The following is a 15365-nucleotide window of genomic DNA, read 5'->3' as shown; positions in this document are numbered from 1 at the left end:
CATTGCAGCAGAATAACTGACTACCCCCCTGTATACCCCCTTGTTGAAGTTCTATCTAAAAGAAATATTTACTATTCTTATTTCTTGCATTAAGCCTTTAAGTGCCAGCAGAACTTCTCATTTCATTTGCACTCAGTGCCAGAAGTTTTTTGAACATTTTGTGCTCTTTCATTTTTGAAGCATTTCCTGTGGGGCATTTTTAGTTTCCCTTGAAAAAGTAGACATGGTTTTTGCAGGAGAACCTGAGCTTTCTAAATCTTTGTGTGTATTTCCACTTCTGAAACAAGATTTTGAGCTCTAAATACAAAAAAAAATGGAACAATTGTCACTTTTCCCAATATAGGTATTTATACAGGTATGGGATCCGTTATCCGGAAACCCATAATCCAGAAAGCTCCAAATAACGGAAAGGCCGTCTCCCATAGACTCCATTTTATCCAAATAATCCAATTTTTAAAAAAAGTTTTCCTTTCTCTGTAATAATAAAACAGTAGCTTGTACTTGATCCCAACTAATATATAATTAATCCTGATTGGAAACAAAACCAGCCTATTGGTTTTATTTAATGTTTCAATTATTCTTTATTAGACTTAAGGTATGGAGATCCAAATTACAGAAAGATCTGTTATCTGGAAACCCCCAGGTCCCAAGAATTCTGGAAAACAGGTCCCATACCTGTACCAGAAAAACATTTTATTTTATTTCATGCACAAATCAACTGATTTGGAAAGCCTCAAGTGTCTCGAACGTGCCACTACCAGATATATATAGTTTTTATGAAGATTTCTGAATGGGATCAAAAATTCCCAGCAGTAAATTACCAAATTTCAAAGACTACAGTAGAATATGGGGTACATTGGATTCCAAAGCCAATAAATCCTGAAACAGTACCCCCGGAAACCATATATTTATATATAATATGCATGTCAGGGGTCCACTGAACAGTTTGATGCCCATTGTGCAAAGGATTACCATAGTATCTGGCGTTTAGAGACCCTAAAATGAAGTTAGCACATACAAATTTTCCTGGAAGTCACAACAACGACTAAAAATTTACAGCATTTTTTGCAGGGTAAAAACACAAAAAAAATACGTTGACCCCCCCAAAACCATATGTTTTTGCAAAGCACACATTCTGTCGAATCCAAAATGGGTAACCGTGCCTTTCTACTCCAAACTACTAAGTCACAATGCTTTCCTAAAATTGTCGGTTTTGATGAAATAGCAAAAAATCAACTTAAAGCTTCCAATTTCTAGCACCTTATATCCAACACAGCATTAGGCACCAAGAACATTTTTTTTTTATATTTCTTTCTGAGCTGTAATCAAGAAAGTGTCAAACATTCGAATCCAAATTCTGTTTATTATTATTTTAATATATTTAAAAATGACTTTATGTAAAAAATAAGGAGAAAAGTGAGGGCTGTCACCAAAATACAAAAAAAAGCTTTCCGTTGTGTCCAATGAAAAATACATGTTTTTATCCCAGTGATGACCATAGCTAAAGTAAGAGAGTGTAATAACCCAGTGTAAGGTGCAAGTGGATGAAATGATAAACCACCGTGTGTTTTCTGTGCCTTTCACGGAAGCATTTGTTTGCTGTACCTGTAATAAAAGAATGGAGTAACATTAAGAGGCCCATTTACTTATTATTACATTTACTAAAAATCTAATTTAGATTTTCTTACATGAATCTCTAAAAACTTGTGGTTTTCCCTTTTTATAAAAAAAAATCCCTAAAAATTTCAGATTTGTTAAGTGTACAAACTACGAAAACCACTAAATCAAAATTTCGCCAGTTAAAAGGTGTCAAGGTTCTATAGAAGTCAATGGGAGCTGTGTTGATCCTGTTGGACAGTTTAAAATCAATTTGGATTTTTAGAGGTTTTTGATGTATTTGGATTTCCCAATAAAAAAAGTAAGAACAGAAAATTATGCTGAACTCTGCTCTAAAAAATCTAAATATCTCAAAAACCTCTAAAAATTTGAGTTTTTTGGACAATTCCTAGCGGGAAAAACCCCCCGGAAAAAGTCTGAATTGATTTAGAGGTGCCCTAAAAGATCAGTGCAGATCTCACTGACTTCTATAGGGCCTTGACACCTTTAACCTGGTGCGTTAGTGTTTTTTAGAGCTTTTTAAAATAATGAGAAACCACGATTTTTAGAGATATGTGGAAAAAAAATCTAAATCTGATTGTTAGTAAATGCTCCTCTCAGTGTTGGGTCTGCCTGGAGAAGAAGAATGGTATAATATTCAGTGGTGTGCCTGCAGCAGGAGAATGAGTGTCTGGTGTTTTTGCAGCAGTAAAATAAAATTGCATGGAATATTGGGTGTGTCTGCAGGATTATAATAGCATTATGTGGAAGGAAGCAGGAAATGGAATTCTGATACAGCAGAAAAATGGAATTACACGGAATATGACAGCAGTGGTAGGGAAAAATACAAAGACTGTGATTCATGGGCTGGTTTTGGTATTAGGAGCTTCGATGGGCTAACACCCAGACTGCAGTTGAAGGATAACACCACTGACTGCGGAGCTTACATTTTCAGCATAGTGTTTAATAGAGTTTCATTCTTGGGAACATCCAGGATTCAGGACTTGATCTCTCTAACAGTGTTTGTCTAAGAGATCCTCCTTCAGGATGAGAGACAAACAGATTATGTGGCTCGCTGGGTTGTGTACAAAGACTTGTGTGGAGCTGTCTCTGGGGCCACTCCTCCTGGCACTGTCTCCACACTGTATCTGCCCGGTCTCTAGACACAGGTGACTCTGCCCTCACATCTCTAATGTTATTCCACGAGGGGGGCATTGCAAATAATGGAGGTGGTGATACGATCTCTGCTGTCTGTCTATGAATTGTGTGTCTTTTAGGCTCCAAAAAATGAAAAGAGTCTTTTGCATCTTCACAAATGAAACGTTCTGGGCCAGCAGAGTTTTGGCATCCCAGGCCCCTTGGATTACGGCCCAGGCTGAATGTTGAGTCCCTTTGTGAATTTAGCTCCCCATAGTGCAACCTTGCTTTCTGGCCTGATGTATCTGTGCAAGGGCGAGTAAATGTGAAACCTGGGGATTTGTTGGTGTCACAGTTCCATATATTTCCTCGCACACCAGAAGCAGCTCCATGTTCAGCTGCCATGCTGGGCCAGTTCCTTCTGTCTGTCTGGGAGGCTGGCACAGTGCAAATGTCCAATAGGAGCCCTCTCATAGGAGTTGTGTATTTCCTCCTGTCCCCTTGCCTTGGGCTGATTGTTTCACTCATATTAAGTGAATGCCCAGCTAAATCATTATATGAAGGTTTCCATTTTACATTGGCGTTGTAAACCTCAAAAGGGTGCGTTCCACTTTGCTGCATTGCTTTATGGGAAAGGTCAGTATTTCTCATCAGCTTGGTCCTGCTGTCTGGCATTAGACTGAACTGGCCTCGAGGTGGTATCCCTTCATATAAATGGGAACCAATCTCTGAATATATTCGCTGCTTTTCACTTGGGCCCTGAAAGTCACACTCTGGTCTGCCAAGCAGCAGCTGGTTATAGAGATCAATTTCAGCTCGGGGTCTATCCCCACACATTACTTGTGCCTAAAGGAAAGAATAAAGAATTGTATTTTTAATATTGAACACAGAACTCTATGTGCTAAGCTGTCTGATTCCCATTTTCTATATTCAGCTGAGACCTGTCACTTCTAAATCAATTATCTAGTGATATGGGGAAAGATTAATAAACATTTATTGAGCAGTAATAGCTGTAGGAGCATGAATATGTAATCTCTGCCTTCATATCCTCATTATTCTCCCTGCTCTGGAAAATATAATAATATATCAGAATGTTAAAATAACAATAAAATTGTAGCCTCATCACAGAGCAATAGTTTTTTGGCTGCAGGGGTCCGTGATCCCAATTTGAAAACTGGAAAGAGGCAGAAAAAGAAGGCAAATCATTCTTTAAAAAAGGCCAACTGAAAAGTTGCTGAGAAGAAGACATTCTATAAAATACTAAAAGTTAATGAAAGGTGAATTAACCTATTACGGTCATATTTCTGTATTGTGGAGAGTTAGTTGGCAGTACAGGCAGTGCCTGTGATCTGAGCAGGGGACACATTAAAGTCTATCAGAGCAATGCACAACAGAAGGCCCTCCCGAAATATATCTACAGCATTTAGTAAAAATAAGGGAAAGTGTTAAAAACTCACCGTCTTTACCACATGCATGGGGCTCGTTCCAGACACTAAACCAACTGGAAAGGGGGATATAGAATTGTGGCCTGTTGCACCTTGTCGTCCATGCTCTGTCTGTGTCTTATCTATTTTATTTAAGTAGCCCGATCCCAAGCCTTCAGAAATTACAGACATGCCTGCAAAGAAATCCAATAAAACTAATCAGGCTTGTCGCGTAGGAGGAACTTGCCCACTCAGTAGCCTAGCTTTCTGTAAACACAACAGTTAGGTCTTACTTGTTGGCATTCTCCTACCACAGTCACTTTAAGGTCAGACTGATGGCCTGTCCAATGGATATCTGGTTGCCAAGATATCTATCAGGCAAGTTTGATACCCCTGTCCGGACAGGACTTCATTGGGCCTTTTACCAATGGGTATGCAGAAACCTATGTTGAAATCTATTGGCCGAGGATTGAATTATACCAATCTACCAGATCCACCCCATTTGGCACACCTCCTGCCTGGCCAAACAAGTAAAAAGTTTTATTGTTTGGTGACCTTGCCACTAGTTGCTTGGCTCAGTGGCCTTGGCAGCCAGAGTTTTTACATTTTCAGAATAAAGTGTAAATGGGAGAGGCCCTGCACAAAAATAATCAATACAATGTCAACTAACTAGCTTCAATATCATTCACCTTTCTTGGTTGTAAGGCAATGGCCAGAGCCACCAGACTGTTTTTAAAATGGCAAATTTGGTTATTTTCATCTTAAATGTAAAACAGAGATTTATTGTACAATTTGCCAATTTCTAACCAACTGTATGAGGTGCATGAGTTGCCTCCCTAAGTGTTATATGTTACCAATTAACCACAGAACAAATGGGAAGCCGGCACCCATTTCAGAACATGTTCCAGGTCAGTTATCATCCTAAAAAAGAATCCCCCCACAGAATCCGCAGATTAGAGCAACGTGGCCATAGATGTGTGTGAGCAAACTGCACTATGAAACTGACTGTCCGTCCACTCATATGTGACCAGCATTCATTTAAATCTGGACTTCTCTGCATTTGTGAGGCAGAAGACAAAACATCCGCGATCCCTCTGCAATAAAATGACAGCTGTTATAGTGACACCTAGTGGTTACCCTACATACATATGAATACATTTATACTTATACATTTATATTTATATATTTATAATTATACACAGTAATAATTGTCCCCAGTCCCACAGCAGTCTGCGGCAAAAATAATAGCGCGTGCTCACACGCCACTCTCACATCAAATTCTGGTTCACATACGATTCGTTATAGTGCAACTGCATCAGTTTTCACGTGTTTTCCACTATTAAGTCAGGCACAAAATTTCCCCCAGCAACAGCAATGAAGCTGGGATTATAGGGGGGAATTGGGGCTAAAAACATGGTGTTTATCATTCTGGATGTGGGAGAATTTCCAGAATCCCAGAAGAGCCTGTAGAGGATGCCAAAGCTTCTCTGCATCCCTAGTAAACACTCACACCCATCACCCTGGGAAGGCACACTGTATATATGTTACAATTCTGTTACTTCATGTTGAAGAGGCTTCCCAACCAGGATATAAATAGTGAGGCAATTCTGAAATAACAGAAACCACAAGCAGCAGTGGGATTGTAATTATATAACAAAATGAACGGCAGTGTATAAAATGCATGCAATCTGCATATAATATTCCTTTAAGGAAAACACTTTTTTGAATGTTTTTAAAAGGATATATACATATACTAATTCATAAATTCTGTATTTCTATGTGCTGCTATTTTAATTAAAATCAGTAGCACTCCAGCAGTATATAAATTATCCTTAGATACTGTTCCCTTGCTGGATCCAGTTCTGCACACGGCATCATTACAGAAATCAGACCCTGCCTTCCCAGAATACTGTATTCCTTCGAGATGCCGTTTTGTGGTTTGGGAATAAAATCAGGCTGAATCTGCACAAGTGCTTTGCATATCGGATATCTAATGTAACCTGTCAGTGAACTAAAAAAGGCCTTTTTATTGTCTGTACACTTGGATTGCATTCTAGTGTCTTTTGGACTGACACTGAGCAGGACAGCTGATAAATTAAATATAAATATTCTGATTAAATGTTAATAGCAACATCCATTACTGATAATGATAGATTGATAGGTATGTAGCATGAAGGGGCTTTCCCCCAGATTATTTGCTTAGTCTCTCTCAGTAATAAGAAGTTTCATTGGATCAACCATAACAAAGACCCTAATATTATGTAAGAAATGGACTCAGAGATGAAGGAAGTTGCAATTAGATTTGATGTGTTCTCATTGTTTACTTACTACCTTTGTCATTGACATTCATTATTTATTTTCTTTCTATTTCAAGATATTAAAGGATACATGTGATTAATATGAATGAATTTTATTACAACAGGGCCACCTGCTGGTCAGTTTTCCACGAGTCTGACCACCAAGTAGTCAAGGAAGTTGTCAGGAGAAATAAAGAGGCTGCTCTGATGTTCTTCTGATTAAGAAAGATGAGAGAAAGGTTTCTAATTGTTTTCCTAAGCAGAAGAACATCAGAGCAGCCTCTCTCTCTTTCTCCTGATAACTTCCTTGACTACTTGGTGGTCAGACTGGTCAGAAAATAACCAACAGGTGGCAATGTTGTAACAAAATTCATTCACATTAACAGTACATGTATCCCTTAATATTTTGAAATAGAAAGAAAATAAATAATGAATGTCAATGACAAAAGTGCTTAGAATAGCCCAATCGTCAATTTTACATTCACTTGGTTTAAAGGTTTACTTATCCTTTAATGTTTGCAAGTGCAGTGAGCAAACAATTATTATGTGATTTTTTTCCACAATGCAAAATTTTCCCCAGAATTCCAGCATTACTGAGGTCCAAGGGGGTGTGGTGCCTGATACAACTGCATTGTGTCTGAAGCAACTGCATCCAATCCACCAAAATAAACACAACTGCATGAACATTTCATTACATATTGGGCACATACCGTGTGTAATTCCGACGGTGTCTTTTACAGTGTTCGTCATGCAAGTGATGCAAGTAATGCAAGCTGGAGCAACTGTCTTGTCAGGAGTTGGCAGTAGCTCCAGGGTACGTGTCAATAGGCACAGCAGCACTGAATTTGGAAGGCACCAAGTGTGACTATATGGAAGTGCAAAGAGAACCTTTTGACACAATTACCTTTAAAGGGGTGGTTCACCTTTAAGTTATCTTTTAGTATGTGATACAATGGTCATTTCTAAGCAATTTTTCAACTGCCCTTCATTTGTTTTCTTTGTTATAGTTTTTGAATTATTTGCCTTCTTCTGACTCTTTCCAACTTTCAAATGGGGGTCACTGACCCCATCTATAAAACAAATGATCTGTAAGGCTACAAATGTATTGTTATTGCTACTTTTTATTACTCCTCTTTCTAATCATGCCCTCTCCTATTCATATTCCAGTCTCTTATTCAAATCAATGCATGGTTGCTAGGGTAGACCCTAACAACCAGACTGCTGAAATTGCAAACGGAAGAGCTGCTGAATAAAAAACGAAATAACTCAAAAACCACAGAAAATAAAAAATGAAAAACAACTGCAAAATGTCTCAAAATTTCATTTCCTAAATCATACTAAAATGAATTTTAAGGAGAACAACCCCTTTAAAGCATGCGGTTTAACGTACCACTGAATGCGGGTGAAATTGCTAGAGTGCAACTGAGCTTATAGTCATAAATGATCCCTCTTGTCTTAAGGTGGGTATTCACCGGCAGAGAAAAGCTGGCGACAGCTTATTGCCCAGTATATGGCTTCCAAAGTCGATATCTGCCCGAAAATCAGGCAATTGTCTAGATCGAGGACTGCATCAGTTTGTTGATGGGGTCCTCAATCACACCGCTTGCATTCCTGGTCTTGTGGTACGATCTTTGGGTACCTACAGCCCATGATCAGGTCAGCCCGATATCACCCACTCAAGGTGGGCATATCGGTGCAAAATCCGCTCATTTGATGACCTTTCAAAACAAGTGGATCTGCCCATGTATGGCTACCTTTAAAGGGGAACTAAAGTCTGAAATAGAATAAGGCTAGAAATGCTGTATTTTGTATGCTAAACATAAACATGAAGTTACTGCACCAAAAGCTTAATAAAACAAATTATTTATGCTTTCAAAGTTGGCCACAGGGGGTCGCATCTTGTAAAATCACCATCTTTGCAAGACCAAGACCATGCACATGCTCAGTGTGGTCTGGGCTGCCTAGGGATCGTCATAAATTATCAAAACAGCACAAGTCAAATAATATCTGCCAGAAGCCGATACATCAAGACTGATTAATACTCATAATATACAGACTGCACTGGGTCCTGTGTTGTCATGTAATCTAATGTGGATTTTATAGTTTTTGTATTGTTTAAAACAAACTTTCTCCAACTCTGCAGAACCAGTGGCTGCAGCAAAATAATCCTCCAAATAGAATCCCAGTTTATCTGTTTAACTCTGGCTTCATGGTCTTTGTCCCTGCAGCTGAAATTGGAAAGGGGATGTAAAGCCAAAATAAAATCCAATACAAATGTCTACACAGTCGCCGACTGCTCTACAGGGAAACAAAGCTGCTTAAGTTCTGCACATCTAGGAAGTAAGGCAAGGGCTCCCCCTGCTGTTCATAAGTATGATTGTTTCCCTGCACAGCAGTTAGGGACCACCTGACAATTCCTATCCACAGCAGTAAATAAAGGGAGAATTTCACTGCATAGAGTCAGGTTTCTTATAAAAACAGTACAGATCTTTTAATTAAAGTATATTGGAGATAGGTGTCTTTTTCATTAAAGAAAGTAAAAATTGGATTTTATTTTTTTGCCTTTGCATGCCCTTTAAGCTGCACTTTACCAATAGAGGAAAAGACTGCCCCTCTGGTAACTTGTTCTCTACATTATTGATCCAGTTGTTCCTGCAATGAGAAGGATAAGTAGTTATCAAGTGCAGAGGGCGACACTGGTTCTGCAGCCTCAGAAGCTGAAACAGATGCTCCTGCTCACTAATAAGCTGTAGTACAGATGGACTATTACAACTGGAGTCCAGCCTATGGAGGTTTTGTGCTACTTCCTCCCCAGTGTAACAGAGGGATGTGCAGTTAAAGCAGGACACTATGATTTCCATAGGTTGTATATTAGAAGGTATCAAATGGGTTAGGAGGGGTGGCCTTGGTAGGAAGGCAAATTTAGCCCAATGCCAGATGAAGAAGTGAAATAGCCTTACCTGTGTGGCTATAATTCAGCTTCGTTAGCAAAGATAATGGCGTCAGATTTGTTCCCAACATACGCTGTTGCTGCTTTAGCCTTGCCAAGATGGATTTTTTCGTCTCAGTCACCAGGTTCCTGCCTGGAAATAATGAGCGTGAATTTATCATTTTAAATACGATTTCAGCTGCCTCCACAACTGGAATGCTTTGCCTTTGGCAGTTTGGGATTCTAGTCTGGCTGTGAGGGGACGTCAGAAGAAACTGGGCACTTGATCCTTGTGTGCATGGGGTGCAGTTTCCCTTTTCCTTATTCTGAGATAAGAGTGGGTTTGAGCCCAATATGTGGGTTTCATGTGCCACATGTTTTAGGGACGATGTCCCTCCCTGATCCTCCAGTACAGTTATTGGAGTAAGAGAAAGTCTGGAGGCCCGACTCCCCTCATCTGTTTCTGGCTGTGTTACGTTAGCAGGCTGCACCTCCATGGCAGTATCTTTTAGCAAGTCCAGTCTTTTAATGTCAATAGATTTAACTTCCCCATGAAACAGGCCCATGTGATGAGTTAATCTGCCCTGAGTTATGATAATGGGGTTTGAGTTGCATGCACCCCTTATAGCAAATGGGGGGACAACCCTCACAAAGCTAGAATGAGCACATGGGTCTTTCTTTCTTACAAAGGGGCGTTTGGACCCCCTGACCATGAATCGGTCTCCATCTGATTGGTTAAACCTGGAGTTCCGTTCCTTTTTCGTTTTTCTCCTCTTCACCCTCGAATGTGGATCTGCGTTACTCTGGCGTTCATTATTCTGCTGCCTGTAAACTGCTGGGGCCTTTGGGTCTGATCCAGTAGAGCTGGAAGCTTGGCCAATTGGGCAACTACTGCCTTGGTTCATTGTGACAGCAATACAAGATCATCCCCTGTAAGAAATAAAAAACAGTAAATGGATTGGACAAAGCAAGCTGGAACACTATAGGCAAGTATTATTGGTGTTGCCTGGTAACCTGGAGTTCCAGCAGAAAGAAAGATCCCAGTGGGCAAAACATCATTTATTATACATAAGGAATTACTGATCAGATTTATCTATATGTAAGCATGTGGATAGAAATATATAGAGTATATACCACTTATGATATTGCTATGCCATACCACATTAAACATCCACCCCCCCCCCCAATAGTCAAGTGGAAACATCCTAAAATCAATGTAGAACAACTCCTTACATTTCATTTGATTTATGGTTCCTACATTTGGGGATGGTTTCAATGCTGTAAAGCTTCCAATACAACAAGATTTTAAAGCGATAGTGACATGGCAGAATGGTCACCTGACAACAAAACCAGCTACCTGCCTATTTCCAAAGTAGCTAATCTGCCCCAGTCAAAAGAGAGGATGCGGGGGCTTACTGGGATTTCACGGTTAAGCCTCTCTGCTGTAACTGGAGTTATAAATGGTACACAGTGGCAGATCCATCATCTTTAGAGAAATCCAGGCAGACACACCCTGCAACTGTGTACAACAGAGAAACTGACACTTGAGTAGACACTGAGATACAGTCTCACAGTCTGGAGATTTCTTACAGTGAGCAGCAGTACCTTCTGGACAATGTATTAGGGCTCTTACACATGAGCGTTTTTACCTGCGCTCCCCTGCGTTTCGTTTTTCGGCGTTCAGCCGCAGGGGAGCGCAGGAATAGACGCATTTAATTATTTCAAATGGGACTGTACTCACACAGGCGCATGTAGGCGCTGAACGCAGGTTGAGACGCAACATGCTGCATTTTTCCTGCGTTCGGCGCCTACATGCGCCTGTGTGAGTACAGCCCCATTTGAAATAATTAAATGCGTCTATTCCTGCGCTCCCCTGCGGCTGAACGCCGAAAAACGGAACGCAGGGGAGCGCAGGTCAGAACGCCAGTGAGTAAGAGCCCTTAGAGTGACTCGGGGATTGGCAGCTGTGCTCTCAATCTCAGCAAGACACCCGCGCTCCAGGTGTAGGAAATGAAGTCAATTAACAAGAGAGCTGAGAGAAAAGCAAACGAAGAGGCAGAACTTGCTGCTAGGTGCTCTTTATTGCACACAACATGTTTCGGGCCCAGAGCCCTTTATCAAGGGCTCTCTTTACCTCTTGTATTGGTTATCTTTTTTTTTTTGCATGTAATCTGTATGTTCACCCATTTACTATACAGTGATGCACCATATGTTAATATTAATTCTACAGCAACATTCCCCTGTTTCTAAGGGAGTTCAATAGCTCCACTGAAAGGTACAGTTCCATTTTTGCTGTCATGCAGCGCTCTCATGCCATTCATCTCATACTATTGTTGTGCTTGAATATTTTATATGGATCCTGCCTCAACAGACAGCTTGGCCTGTCAACCTAAACTGCGCCCAAAGCCACAACCATCAATCTGAGTCAAAGTGAATCTTATTTTATATAGTACACACGGACATGTTCTAAGTTAAAAAAAAAATGAAACAATTTCTAGATTCCCTTTAAGCTGATAAAACCAATGAATCAAAGAAAGATCAGACCCTTAGACACAAGTGGATCTCCAAATAGTATCAAGGCCCTCATCAACATTCTGTACATAAATGTAGAACTCATGGCCCTGCTGTCTAGACAGATCTATAAAATATACATTGGTTTTAGCCAGTGGTGCTTCTTAGATTTTAAATACACCAATTTAGATTTGCCATTAGCTGCACTCAACAAATATACTTGTAACGGCCGCTAAACTTCTGTGGAAATATGAAAGTGCAAGTTTCATTGTCTCCGGCTCTAGCAGTGTCAGACACAACACTGACCAGTGGAGGCAGCTTGGAGAGGGCACTAAGTTTCAGGGGCTTTGGTAAGTACTTTATACAAGGACATGGTCTGTATCTAACACACTTAAAAATGCATACACACTGCCAGCACCCACACTAGGGGGCTCCGAGCCTTGGTTGGGGGTCCCAGAGAGTTAGGCTCAGGTTAGAATGCCTAGTTCCTTTACTACATACAACTGGACGTCCATCGTGGAGGTTAGTTAGAACAAAATTTGGAACAAATACTTGATGTTCTAAATATTATTTCTACTGATACTGTGATGTAATCCTATATCTGTATAATTACTGTGAATTAAAGGGGGCCCTGGTTCACATAGACTTCAAACAGGGCAATCTCAGAACAAGTGTCCTAGGACAACAAACATAAAAGATGTCATTTTTTTCTTGTGTGTTTTTAGTGAAAAATTGCATGCCATTTGCCTATGGTGCAGTTTACAAACTGGCAACAAAGGGTGATATAGGGCATTTGATACCGCATCTCAAATTTGAGGAAGAACATGAAGCAGGTAAAATTACTGAAACTAACCCATGTGCCATTGCCCATATATATATATATATATATATATATATATATATATATATATATATATATATATATATATATATATTATCTGTTCTTTTCATGCCAGTGACACAGTACCTGATCCAAATGACTTGTTTATACAAGGGGTTATTGTGTCATAATTGCCCACCACCAACTTGAACATCAGTTAAACAGGCTACTGCCATCCAGCCATAAGGCCAAAGCCAAAAGACCATCATCATATCTCTACGAGTCAAGAAACCCCTTAATGTGCACTGGCCACATAATGAGTGATTAGGCCATTGTGAACTGCTGGGTGAGCTTCTAGTGTTCCAGTGTGAGTTCATTTCAGCCTATGACTAAGTGCCTCTAAGGCACGACATGCATAAGGCTTTGCTGTGATGTTTTTGCTACAATAAAACCTTTTTTTCTACATCAATTTACGGAGTGTGATCTGGTGTGTGCCAGCCCTTTACTATTATCTATTTGTAACAAATTGCCTCCCCGTGGTCTGGGGCTTGAGCACCTGGACCCCCCTTTTTTCTGGGTAAGTTAACTCCATTACTGCACTCGACACCGAATGCCTTTTCATTTCAAAACACCTTATAAATTACATTTGTGGTGCAATGTCCTCTGATTTCATTAATATCCCCTCCACCCTGCCAACGTAATTCGCCTGTGTTCCCTATCGGCTCTGTGTTAGGACAACTTTTCTCATTTCTTTTGTTTCTAACACAAAAGGATCCAGTTGCACACTGGCGGCTAATGAGAATTACAAAATCCTAAAGGTTACTGAGTGACAATGGCAGATGGATTTCAGGTACAAATGAATTTTGAGTGTACATAGATATTGTGTATAGATACTATCAACTAGTGTGGATAAAAATGCATGAAATAATGACTTAAAGGAGACATTTTGTGTAAAAAAAAAATAGAATGTACCAGTGCGTTATACTCATTTAGATATAGAAGACTTGTGCTAAAAAAGTAGTGTTTCAGGCTGATTTATTGAATATTTCAAAACCCTAATAATCCCTCCCTTCTCTTCCACTCCCTGCATTCCCAGGCTGAGCAGAGGAGCCGGGCGGCTCTCAGCTCACTGCACTGTAAACCAATCAGCAGCTAGCAGGACCTGATAGGGAACTGAAGCCTGTCTGTGTTTGTGTGAATGCAGGTTTGTGATTGGCTGTCCCCCTCCTACTGTGCTTCTGGCAGGGACTGTTAGGACACACCCACCCCTCATTTGAAACAGGGACCAGAGAACATCTATAGGGAGCTCTAATAAATGGGCTTTTTTTAAAGATAATATTAATTTTTAGCACCATGTAAAAGCAACATCATATATTACTTATAATTGCCTACAAAATAAGGTTTTGTTTTATTTATCCTATATGTCTGCCTTCTTCTTTTTTCCAGCCTTCAAATAGGGGGTCACTGACCCCACCTGAAAAAACAAATGTTCTGTGAGGCTACATATTTATTGTTATTGCTACTTTCTATTACCTTTCTATTCAGTCCCTATCCTATTCATATTCCAGTCTCTTATTCAAATCAATGCTATGGTCATTTGGACCCTAGCAACCAGATTACTGGAATTGCAAACTGGAGAGCTGCTGAATAAAAAGCTAAATAGCTCAAAAACCACACATAACAGAAAATGAAAACCAATTGTAAATTGTCTCAGTATATCACTCTCTACGTGATACTAAAATGAAATTAAAGGTGAACAGGCTCCTCTGCCCTAATTAAACCAGCCTGGCCCCACGTGATGAAATGGCAGGCGCATCATGGAGACCAAAGAGAAAGACAGATTAAGGTTGAATAAAGCCAACCTTGCCATAAGGATTGTGTCTCTAAAAAGATCTTCTAATTGTGCCATTAATAAGGATTGAATAGAAGCACGTGTCTCCCTCCCTCTTACCTGTAAAAACTGACTACTGCGGCACCGCGCGACTTCCCCCAACTACGTCACTTATTATTTTCACCCACACCTATCTTTCGAACTTGGTGCGCCCCTGCCTTAGTTATTTCTACCGCACGGGGCGGCTCATTATTCACGAACAAGGTGGATGAAGGTTTTGTTGGTAACGAATACAATTGGCTCATCCAACTGCGCATCCCGCATCTACTAGCCAATCAGGATCCCAAATCTGCGAGTCGGGGAGGAGGGTTTGCATGAGTTCCGGGTGCGCCGTGTCAATCAGTCAGCGAATACCAACTGTGGGGAGAACTCTGCCGAGGGCTTGTATTACAGCTAGATTATACGGAGGGCGGGGTCCCCCTTCCCGTCGGGGTGGAATGGTGCAGGCCAGGAGGGAGGATTCTTTCATTGGAGAAAGAGCAAGTGAAAAAAGGAGGTGAGTGCGTCTGTTTGTTTAGCGCGCGTCAGGAGTGCTGCTATTGTTTATATGGATCTCTTACAACATGTAGTGAATTGGGGGTCTAGCTAGCAGATGTGTAACTGGATTTTATTCTTATTTACACAGTGACGTTTCTGCTCTTGTGCACCGCCCATTTGCTAATATTGGAGTAGGCTTCCTCTTAGTACTGGAGAGTCAGCGCAGAGGAGCACTAGAGATAGAAATATATATATAATAGTCCTGCTGCTGAGTCCTCACTGT

General features: G+C 40.4%; 2 protein-coding genes across 3 annotated transcripts in view; one reads left to right on the top strand and one right to left on the bottom strand.

Annotated features, from left to right (window-relative positions):
* Positions 1–2539: 2539 nt before the first annotated feature.
* LOC108696704 lies at positions 2540–14785 on the bottom strand. Its single transcript, XM_018226306.2, has 4 exons — positions 14666–14785; positions 9415–10313; positions 4191–4351; positions 2540–3579 (listed from the first exon to the last, which is right to left on the bottom strand). Exons 2-4 carry the CDS (start codon positions 10286–10288, stop codon positions 2560–2562), a joined length of 2055 nt encoding a protein of 684 aa, XP_018081795.1. The 5' UTR covers positions 10289–10313; positions 14666–14785; the 3' UTR covers positions 2540–2559.
* Positions 14786–14919: 134 nt separating this feature from the next.
* pafah1b3.L (platelet activating factor acetylhydrolase 1b catalytic subunit 3 L homeolog) overlaps positions 14920–15365 on the top strand; it is a 10726-nt gene continuing 10280 nt past the window's right edge. The window contains exon 1 of one of the 2 annotated variants that reach the window (XM_018224377.2): positions 14920–15101. In XM_018224377.2, the coding sequence (XP_018079866.1) occupies positions 14920–15101 (182 nt within the window). 2 annotated transcript variants of the gene reach the window in all.

The sequence above is a fragment of the Xenopus laevis genome, chromosome 7L, assembly GCF_017654675.1.
Source record: "Xenopus laevis strain J_2021 chromosome 7L, Xenopus_laevis_v10.1, whole genome shotgun sequence".
Classification (NCBI taxonomy): Eukaryota; Metazoa; Chordata; class Amphibia; order Anura; family Pipidae; genus Xenopus; species Xenopus laevis.
Note: the sequence above shows the minus strand (reverse complement) of the source record. Positions and strands in the feature narration are given on the sequence as shown.

Excerpts from the sequence above, each read along its gene's own strand:
- LOC108696704 (XM_018226306.2), bottom strand. The coding sequence starts at position 10,288 with ATGAACCAAGGCAGTAGTTGCCCAATTGGCCAAGCTTCCAGCTCTACT. Across the intron at positions 4,352-9,414 it reads GCTGAATTATAGCCACACAG|GCATGTCTGTAATTTCTGAA; the intron begins GTAAGGCTATTT and ends ATTTCTTTGCAG. Across the intron at positions 3,580-4,190 it reads CCATGCATGTGGTAAAGACG|GCACAAGTAATGTGTGGGGA; the intron begins GTGAGTTTTTAA and ends TCTTTCCTTTAG.